Consider the following 10620-nt stretch of genomic DNA (forward strand, 5'->3'; position numbering starts at 1 on the left):
TCTCCTCCAGAGTGCCAACTCCAGTGCTTTCCTGTTTTCTTCTGGGGTGGCTCTGCCCAGGATGCGCAGTTTCCATAGGTTTGTGTGGGCAGAGGAAGTGCATCACTAGCAGTTCCCAGCTGGGGGTAGAGAGGCAACTTCATGGTCACACACCTGTGTTTCAGGCCTCTCCCAGGCCTGACATACTCCTCGATGTTACTAACACCCAGAGGCCACCATGTGAAGACCAGGATTACAGCACTAACTTCATAGGGGTCAAGAGCTCATGTCCCATTTACTGTGTTGGGGGCTGTGTTGGCCCAGATATCCTGACAGCATATATACCTGCTGGCCCTGACCTCTCTGGAACACTGGTCTTAGATACACAGGTAAAGAAGCAATTCCTATTTGGGTTTTTCATACTTCTATGGAAAAACTATTTATTTTACCTCTAGTCTCACTTCATAGCACTGAATTCTGGGACCCTAAAAGTGTCAGCAATAGACACCAGAAGAATGCCCTTTTACTCAGTTCGGCTCTAACAAAGTCTGCCTGAAGATTGTATCAGATCCCAAGGTTGGGGGCTCAATCTCCCAAGATGTCCCTACTTTACTGCAGATGCAAGCCCAGGCTGTGTCACCTCTTTCTGATGACTAGCACCTATACATAGAGCCCCAGAGATCCCTCCTTGAGTTGGATTTCCCCCAGAAGTTCATATTACTCAGAGAAACACTAACTTACATTTACTGTTTTATTATAAAGGACATTACACGGGGCATAAAAAGATGCAGAAGGTAAAGTATGAGATGACCCTGCTAACACTATCCCTAGGCACACTCTCCAGGATCCTCTGAATGAGTCTTCTAAGGATGTTTGGGACATTTCATTACATGGACTTGACTAATTAAACACTGGCCATTAATGACCTACTGGACTTTCAGCCCTACGGGCTGAAAGCTGGGCTCAAAGTCCCCACCCTCTAATCCTGCTCAGGTTTTCAGTTACCAGCTCCACCTGGAGTCTACCCTAGTGGATGTTGGATGGTGTCGGGCTCCTTGGCATGCAAAATGGCAGTTCCAGCTCAGGGAGTCCAAAAATTTTAAGAACTGTATGCCAAGAAGTAGATTAAAGATCTAAAATGATGTTTCCAAATATAATATACTGCCAATGTAGGAAAAAAAAAGAGAATTCCGGGAGATGGAGGAGGATACAGGAATAAAATGTATAAATTCATGTATGCTTGGCAAAACAGGCTTGATACCAGATTTAATAGTTGCATGTAAATGGCATTTTTGGATGTTGGGGATTTATTTGTTGCTGTTGTCATTGTGTTCTGGCTTTTTTTTTTTCTTTTCGAGACAAGTCCTGGTTTGTGGTTCTTTCTACCTCAGCATCCTCAATGCTGGGATTAAAGCGAGAACCACGAGTCCTGGCATGGATATGTGTTTCTCTGCACTTGAATTTCTCTATGAGCTGTCATCTCCTACCATGACCTAGTTGCAACAGAGTTCCACCCTTTGACCACAAGAGTCACAGTGAAGTCCACAATGGGCGAATTAGATCAAATAAGTCTCTGCCTCCTGTTTCTACCCTTGCCTTCTTCCCAATAATCCACGCCTCTCTACCTGAACCTCAAAATCTCCCAAAACTCACTTTTCTCCCCCTTTAATTTGTCCCGTTCTATTTCTAAGTAAACATCACAATCCTTGGAAAGGTTCCTCAACCTATCCGGGAGACTCAAGCGCCTCACCACGCCCCGCGGATCCTCACCCTCCACTCGCACCCCACCATTCCTTCAGGACTCCGTCATCCCTTAAAGTTTGGGTCTCATGTTCACCTCCTGTCTCAGCGGCGGGCTCGAGTACTGCCTAGCTGCGCGTTAGCAGCACCGCTCACCTGAGCAAGATGAGCGCGCAGAAGACAGGGGACCACCAAACACAGACGCGAGACGCTGGGAAGCCGGTCCACCACCTTCCTGCGCCTGCGCAGGAGGGCGGGGCCGCAGAGGGCGCACGCGCACATCCTGGGAGCGCTAAGGCTTGAGTTCCTGTTGGAATGCTGCGCCTCTGATGTCTGGTTCCGGGTTCCTTCACTGTGGTTTCTGCTCCAAATTGGTCTTAGGAGTTTTCTCGGGCTCCATTCCCCATTTGGAGTGTAGTTAGAAGCAGGGCTGGGCCTCCGGGGTCAGGTTCCCCGGTGAATGGATCGGGAGACCCGCACCTTTGCCGAGCGGCACTACCGGGGCCTCGGGGGCCAAGTGCCTGGTTGCGACGGGCCCGCACCCCGCAGTGTGACCTTCATTCAGGCGCCGGACGCCTTCTCCTACGCCGACTTCGTGAAGGGCTTCCTGCTGCCTAACCTGCCCTGTGTGTTTTCCAGCGCCTTCACCGAGGGCTGGGGCAGCCGGCGACGCTGGGTGACGTCGGCGGGGAAGCCTGACTTCGAGTATCTGCTGCAGAAGTATGGTAGGGCACAGGCGGGCTGACCTGGGGAACCCGGGGCAGAGACGTAGACCCCGGGATGGGAGGGTGGCCAGGACCGAACAGAGGAGTGGGATCTGGATAATTCTCCCAGGGGTGGCCCAAGGGGGTGAACTAACTACACGTATGACTCTACCACTTCTGTGCCGACCCTCTCGCTGCAGGAGACGTTGTTGTACCAGTCGCTAACTGCGGAGTGCGGGAATACAATTCAAACCCCAAGGAGAGCATGCCCTTCCGTGACTATATCAGTTACTGGAAGGAGTACATCCAAGGAGGCTACTCCTCACCGCGGGGCTGCCTCTACCTCAAGGACTGGCACCTGTGCAGGTAATGGGGCAGACTGGCGGGTGGCTGCTGGGCACTAAGTAGCGAGTGCAGGCCCTCTTGGTAGAGCGTTCCTATTGCACTTAGAGGGTCTCCCTCTATAGAAGAGTTCCAGTCTGTCTCAAAGCTGGTGGGAGGGTGGCTCCTTAGGAAGGTCACCATACCAGCCCAAGTGGACTTTCATGAGGAAAACAAGTCTTGTGTGGATCCTGTATGGGTATAGGTGCCCTCCTCTGAAATATGCTGAGCAGGTTCATCTCAGTTCTCTAGGACTGCTCTTTCCGAGACCCCACTGAGGACAGGCTTGTTCCTTCCATGGTTGTTCTGGGGATTCTTGCCATCGCCTCGCCCATTCTAGGCGCTCAAAAGGAGCAAGTGAGCTTTCTACAGCCACTCTTGCCCACTTTAAAAAACCCTTATTCTTTAAAGAGGCACTCAACGCCCTCCCTGATTAGCCTCCACTTTTCTCACAAGTCAACTTGTGACTGCTTTGCTTAGGAGTTTGTTTTTGTTTTTTAACTTTGTGGTGGTGCAGGAGTGCAGTGCATTCTGTAAGAACTACTTCCAGATTTGAATTTTGCTGTTTCCGTGTGCTAGCCGGATGTGGTGCGCTTCTTCCCCTTCCCTTCTCTATATTGGACAGCGTTAAGAAGTCACACCCCCATCCAACCCCTGGGTCTACTGAAATGATCACATCTCTACAAGTGCTCCGTGGTTGTGCATTTAGGCACACTGCTGCCTTTTTTCTTTTTAGAACTGGTAAAGCTAAGTTCTTGAGCATCTAAATGCATGCTATTAGTACATTGTTAAATTTTTGGTATTGCCAGTTTGGACATGTCAGTACATAAGCCTATTGTAAGCTGAGGAGCCCACTACATCTCAGGAGTTTTGGCTGCACCTAAGGCCCAGCCCACATGATTCTTGCTTTCTTTGGGAAGAGCATCACTTCTTTCCATGGCAACCCTGAGACTGTGTGTTTTCTCTCCCTGGAGTGCCTTTCACAAGCACAGACGGTTGTGCTCAGAACCCCAGCAGAAGGCACAGTGAACAGTTGAATCCTTTATCACTTGTGTGCAAAATGAGGCTCAGAGCTGTAGACTAGGATGGAATTTCAGGCCCCTGCAGTTTCCTCAAGTGAGCAGATGCAAAAGAAACACCAGCCTCCAGCTACCCTGTCATACTACTTCTCCTTTGGGCAGAAAACTGGCCTGCGCAGGAGGTGGCTAAAGTGTGAGCAGACACTGGACCTGGATCTGTATAATGTTTGAGCAGGTACAGACGGGACTCACAGGCCTAAATTCTGTCATGTGTAATAGTTTGAAATTGCAGGTAAATATTTGAGTTGGTTTGTTTTGTTCTTTTGTGCTTTTTTTGTTTGGGGAGGTAATAAATATTTCCCATATGTTACACTAACATATTTAGGCTAAAAAATTGTTCACTGTATTTAAATTCTTTGTTTGCTTGTTTTGTTTTGTTTTTTTTCTGGAAGACCCTGAAACCAAAATGGGCAGAAGAAGGCATGGAGTTGCATAATCAGGAGGCCACGGGGGATTGATGCCTGAGCCAAGTTTAATAGTTTGCTGAGTGCTAAGAGGCAGGCAGTCCTGATGTTTGGGGACCTACAGACAAGTTGTTGCTACTGGAGCTCTGCCTATCTCTGTCTCTTGTTGGGAATTACAGGCACATGAATCTAGAAGCTTTTCCCAGCATGATGGTGTTGCACCTTCTCTGAGACTGGTGTTAATATGATCCAGTATTTGGGAACCCATTGATGGGCTTTGAGGCTCTCACACCTGGGGCTGCAGCCTGGAGTTGCCAGGTAGTGTTACACTGTCCAGTATTGGTGAAAAAAAGGAGGAAGCCCATGGCTCAGGAATTGGGATGATGCTTACCATTTGTTCAGAGCCCCAGTGACCACTGCCTAAATGGAGTGGTTATACCAGGTGTCTCCAAAGTCATTTTATCTTAAGCATTCTAAACTAAGCAACTTGAGATTCAGCTCGTGTCCTCAGGATCTCCAGCAGTCAAGAAGTCCACTAGGGCTGGGTGATCTTAGGTGGCCCTGTTTGATGTGGCTGGGCCTGCTGGGATGGGACACAGGGTAGATTAGTACAATATAGCTCCTGTGCTTTCCTCAGAGACTCCTTGGTGGATGACTTGGAAGATATATTCACCCTGCCTGTGTACTTCTCATCAGACTGGCTGAACGAGTTCTGGGACGTCCTCAATGTGGATGACTACCGCTTTGTCTATGCGGGGCCCAGGGGCACCTGGTAATGACAGAAGGGACTTGGGCACCTGGTGAAGATGAGATGGGAGGTGTGACCATCTGGGGCATCTGCCTAGAGGCCTATCAAAAACATCAGGGTCCACACAGGACTCCACAAGACACAAACCAAAAGCCCTTGCTGTAGGTCTCCCTTCCATGCGGACATCTTCCGCTCCTTCAGCTGGTCAGTGAACATCTGTGGGAGGAAGAAATGGTTGTTCTTCCCGCCAGGGCAGGAGGAGGCCCTTCGGGACTGCCATGGTAACCTGCCCTATGATGTGACTTCCGCTGAGCTCCTGGACACTCGCCTGTATCCCAGGATCCAGCACAGCAGCCTACCCCTTGAAGTCATACAGGAGGCTGGTGAGATGATATTTGTGCCCAGCGGGTGGCACCATCAAGTATACAATCTGGTAAGACAGTGCACATGACCCTGCTTCTGCCAGGCTCCCTCCCTCTGTATCCCCAATTGCCTCTGTAGAAAGAAGGCAGTATTACTCCCCTGCAAAGACTGGATAATAGGATAGGGAAGCCACAACTGAGACCACGGGGAACTTACCCTTTGCCCTATTCTAAGTTGGCTCCTCTAGTTCTCATTCCAATGTGTTAGCCCCATCATGAGATGGGATCAATATTTCCTGGCTGCCGTGGCTAAATGTCTATTTGCTCCTTTGCCCACTATTGTTTCATTTCTGTTGCTGTGACAAAATACTCTGACAAAAAGTAATTTAGGGGAGAAAGGGTTTATTCCCAGTTACAGTTCATCATTGTGGGGAAGTCAAGGCAGGAACTTCAAATGACTAGTCACATCACATCCACAGTCAAGAATAGAGAAATGGCCAGGTGTGGGTGGCGCACACCTTTAATTCCAGCACTCGGGAGGCAGAGGCAGGCAGATCTCTGTGAGTTTGAGGACAGCCTCGTCTACAGAGCGAGTTCCAGGACAACCTCCAAAACAATACAGAGAGAGAAACTGTCTCTAAAAAACAAAAAAAGAAAGAATAGAGAAATGAATGCACATATATATTTACTTTCTTATTTGTGCTCAGCTCCGTTTTTCTGCTCTTATTTGTGCTCAGCTCCGTTTTTCTGCTCTTAAACAGTTCAGGACCCTCTGCTTCAGGAGTGATGGTGCCACACACAATGAGCTGGCACCATCAGTTAAGACAATCTCCCCACAGACATGCCCACAGCCCAAGCCAATGTAGACAATTCGTCATTGAGATTATCTCCTCAGGTAATTCTAGATTGTGTCAAGTTTACAGTTAAAACTCTTACACCCGCCGGGCAGTAGTGGCGCACACCTTTAATCCTAGCACTCTGGAGGTACAGCCAAGCAGATCTCTCTGAGCTTAAGGCCAGCCTGGTCTACAGAGTGAGTGCCAGGATAGACTTCAAAGCTACACAGAGAAACCTGTCCAAAAACAAGTAACAACAGAACTCTCACACCCACCCAAAGCATGGAGCTTGATGGGCATGGAGTGGGATTTGATTTGCTCACCAAAGGTAATGCCCGCTGTTGCCTCATGGAGCTTGTCCTCTATCCTCCAGGATGACACCATCTCTATCAACCACAACTGGGTCAATGGCTGCAACCTGGCAAACATGTGGCACTTTCTGCAACAAGAACTCCAGGCAGTACAGCACGAGGTCAGAGAATGGAAGAACTCCATGCCTGACTGGCACCACCACTGCCAGGTGGGAAGCAACCAGCCCATGTTGAGTCAGCTTTGGGTCCAGTATAGATGCCAGGGCCAGGCTTCATGACTCAGACCCAGTGGCCACTATCCTGACTCTGTCCCTGTGTCTCTGGGTCCCATCTTAGCCTCTAGGTATGTGGGAGGGATCTTTGCAGTCTGAGTCTGGATGTGACATCAGGATGTACTTGCCCTTTCCTCTTGGCCCAGGTCATCATGAAGTCCTGCACGGGGATCAATTTTGAAGAATTTTACCATTTCCTCAAGGTCATCGCTGAGAAGAGACTTCTTGTCCTGAAGCAAGGACTGAAGGGGGATACAGGGGACAAGCCAGGCCTAGGACTGAACCTGCAGCAGGCTGCATTTGATGTTGGCCGCCTTGCAGATGTGCTGGCCTCTGTGGTTGCACATATCGACTTTCAGAGAGTGGACACCAGTGCATTCTCACCACAGCCAGAGGAGCTGCTTCAGCAGCTGGAAGACACCATGGCCGCTGCTGAGGCCCTTTAGTAGCCTATAGGACTTGATGTAGGGAGAATTCTGAAGGGTAGCCTCTTGCCCCAGGGTCCTTCTGAAGTACAGGCTACCCTTCCTTAGGTCTAGGATGTGCCCCAAGGCTGTGCACATGCAGTTTTTGCAGAGTGGGCAGACAAAGTCTTGCCCATCTGGTGCTGTTTCCTGGCATCTAGGCCCTGGATCTCGAGGGGGGTCCAGCCAAAATGGGAGTTTAACCCATGGGGACTAGAGGGATGTTCACCCATTTGGCCTATAGCAAGCCTGCCAAGAACTTAAATTGAGTAGTGATCATGAAACCAGGTTACTTTGATGACTTCCAGCCTCTCCTAGTGATCCTAGGACTCCTGAGTGGTGGATATCCAGTCTGCTTCCTTAGAAGTGTCATTGTGTGACCTGGGATGTATATGTGCAGTTGCCTCCGAGCCTTTGCATCCTCTAGTTCTGTCCTGGGAGCTCCAGCAGCTAGGCTAGAAAGAATTAACCAGGGTATGGCAAGTTCCAGAGGACTTCTTAAGCTGTGTGTTGTTCCCCTATGGCTGGAGCACAGTGCTAGGTGGCTGAAAAACCCAAGTGCTGATCTAGCCAAGTCCCCAGGATGGAGATGATAGTACAGGACTAGGGGGAAGTAGTGTTCTTTCCCCACAGCACTCCTTCAAAGCCTGGGCTCCTATACTAGCCCATCTGCTGCCCTAGAAGGCATAGGGCCAAATCCAAAGCAGCAGAAGTACAGGAATTCCTGTAGAGGAGACAGATACACCCAGTCTCAGGTTGATGCTGGATAAGGCAGTACTCTCTGTTGCCTGTACTCATTGCCTATGCATGTTCTCTGAGATGGAGACAAGCCATTGCTTAATGGCCTGCATGGCGCCGCATAATATCCTATACTTCTGGCGTCTTCATGCCACCATGTTCACTGTGCTGTTTCTAGGAGTAGGGATTATGGCTGAGGGCAGTGGTGCACAGCCTGTGTGAGAGCCAGCTGCTTACTCTGGGCCCCAGCATGGACCAGGATGAGGCATAGCTATACATACAGTGCTGGACATTTTTGGAGACAGAAGCTTTGCCTAAACCTGAAGCCTTCATGGTCTGAGGTGGGGCCTCATGGATAAAAGGAAATTATAAGCAGAATTGGCCACAGCCTTTGTAGAGGTCTTATGCAGGGCCTGGTGCCAGGGACACACCCTGTCATCCCTAGGAAAACCCTCTGGGTAAGGCCTCCTGGGGATGTTTTTGGAGGAGCCCCTTGGGGCTTAGAGCACTGACTCTTCAAGGCACAGCTGGTGGTGCCCTGAAGAGTGGCATTAATGCCAATTTACCCTGTGAGCTGCATGTCCTACACAGACTAGGACAGTGTAAGCACTTGGGCAGGGGCAGTGCCCCTGTATCTCTGCCCTGCCTGCCACAAGGAGCAGGTCTCCTTTAGGTTGGGACTACTGGGGAGCTGCTGAAGCTCAGTGGCTAGGACACTATCTCTTGGTGTTAGATGTAGAATCAGTGGCAAGAAAATTATTTTTTAATGACTTCAAGCTCTTTGCCAGCTAAATAATACATCCTGTTTCAGAGCCTTTACCAGCAACATTGTCCCAGGGAGTCCTCAAATATGACCAGGCAGATAAGCTTGCCTGGGCTCTGCCTTTGAGCTCCTGGCCAGGGGTGTAATATGTGGGTCTCTGGTTCCTTTCCTGTGTAGAGATACATCACACAAGTGGTCCAACAACTTACTAGGGGCAGTTTACCTCCCTTACTACAGATTGGCAAAATTAAGTTAATACCCTGGGCCTTGTGTGACAGACACTAGCTACTGTGTACTCCCATGACTAGAATGATAGTAAATCCCCAGTCAGATTAACAAGCTGGGGGGAGAGGGGGGCGTGTTACACAGCTCAGCAGGTAAAGGTGCTTGCTATGCAAGTCTGTTGACCTGAGCTTGAACCCTGGAATCCATGTGAAAGTGGAAGGAGGTGTGTTGGGGGAGCCCCTTCAGCTACCTCACAGATATATAATCTTATTTTGCCTTTGCAACTTCATGTTGCCCAACCACCATGGGTATAACCTTAGTTTGCTGACATGTGTTCTCATTGTAACACTGCTATTTACAAGAAGTAAAGTCTTTTGGAAGATTATTTGGATTGACAGTTAAATATCCTCTACCTAGTTATCCCAGCACTTGTAAAGCATTAATAAAAGGAAAACACCCTAATCCCACATCTCTGCAATGTGATGTTCCTGGGTCCAGCCCCAACTATTGACCAAGGTGTTCAATCTTTGTTTACAGAAATGGAGACAAGCCCCCACTACCCAGGTCAGAATCTAAGGGTGATAAGTGGGTTTCACAGCTGTTCTAAACAGCTGAGATGTAATAAGAAAAATGGGCAAAATGCAAATAAGAACACTAATGATTTAATATGAAGGAGAGCTGTAATCCTCTCTCCACCAGTCTGGCTTCCATTCCCCATTGTCAACATCCCACTGTGATCCACAAATACTAATTAAATGAAAACATTTGACCACATTCATGCAACTTATATTGTTACAGTTCTATTATGACTCATTTCTTACTGTGCTTTAAAAATTGGGATAGGAGCTGGGTGGTGGTGGCACGTGCCTATAATCTCAGCACTTGAGACAGAGGCAGGCAGATCTCTGAGTTCAAAGCCAGCCTGAACTACAGAGAAACTTCCAGGATAACCAAGGCTGTTACAGAGAGAAACCTTATCTTGGAAAAAGGGAAGTTTTAATTCTAAATTGAGTTTATATTGATTTCTTCCACTCCTATCTGAAATGAACATCTAAGAATTAACTCCTAAATTCATTTGAGACTAAAGGAAGAAGAATCGGATGGAGTGGTCTCTAAATAAAAGCTTAAACCTTAATTTCACTTGAAAAGTTAAGAGCTTACCCATGACTAAACTAGCCTATGAACAGATTACCTTAACCTGTTCCATTTTGTCATAAATATAATTAAGGTTTGTATGCCAAAGTATATTTCTACATTGCTCTGTGTTCTGGTTTTTGTCAACTTGACACAAACCTATACATATCTGAGAATAAAGAATCATAATTAAAATGCCTCCGTAAGATTGGCACATTGACATATCTGTGGAGCATTTTCTTAATGAGTGAGGTGGGAGGGCCAAACCCATTGGGGAAGGCACCACCCTGGGCAGGTAGGACTGCAGTATGTAAGAAACCAAACTAAGCAAGCTAAGAGCAAGCCAGTGAGCAGAGCTCTTCTGTTTCAGCTCCTACCCCCAGATTCCTGACCTGTTTGAGTTCCTATCACCTGGAAATGTAAAATGAAATAAGCATGTTCCTACTTGTGATGTTTTGAGTGAGAATGATCCCCATAGGC

At 48.3% G+C, this 10620-nt stretch overlaps 2 protein-coding genes across 5 annotated transcripts in view; one reads left to right on the forward strand and one right to left on the reverse strand.

The window, feature by feature from the left end:
• The window catches only part of Snap47 (synaptosome associated protein 47), a 49559-nt gene extending 47563 nt beyond the window's left edge, over window positions 1-1996 (reverse strand). For 2 of the 4 annotated variants that reach the window (XM_027427340.1, XM_027427342.2), the window contains exon 1: window positions 1876-1996. The gene's annotated coding sequence lies outside the window, so the exon portion shown is untranslated. Of the gene's footprint in view, window positions 1-1816 lie in introns of all 4 variants that reach the window. The other 2 variants (XM_027427343.2, XM_027427341.2) reach the window with 2 other exon arrangements.
• A 26-nt stretch (window positions 1997-2022) lies between these two features.
• Jmjd4 (jumonji domain containing 4) lies at window positions 2023-10346 on the forward strand. Its single transcript, XM_027427344.2, has 6 exons — window positions 2023-2444; window positions 2624-2789; window positions 4925-5059; window positions 5201-5468; window positions 6607-6753; window positions 6963-10346. The coding sequence occupies exons 1-6, from the start codon at window positions 2180-2182 to the stop codon at window positions 7260-7262; spliced, it is 1281 nt and encodes a 426-aa protein (XP_027283145.1). The 5' UTR covers window positions 2023-2179; the 3' UTR covers window positions 7263-10346.
• Window positions 10347-10620: the final 274 nt, after the last annotated feature.

The sequence above is a fragment of the Cricetulus griseus genome, chromosome 7 (genome assembly GCF_003668045.3).
Source record: "Cricetulus griseus strain 17A/GY chromosome 7, alternate assembly CriGri-PICRH-1.0, whole genome shotgun sequence".
In the NCBI taxonomy this organism is placed as follows: domain Eukaryota; kingdom Metazoa; phylum Chordata; class Mammalia; order Rodentia; family Cricetidae; genus Cricetulus; species Cricetulus griseus.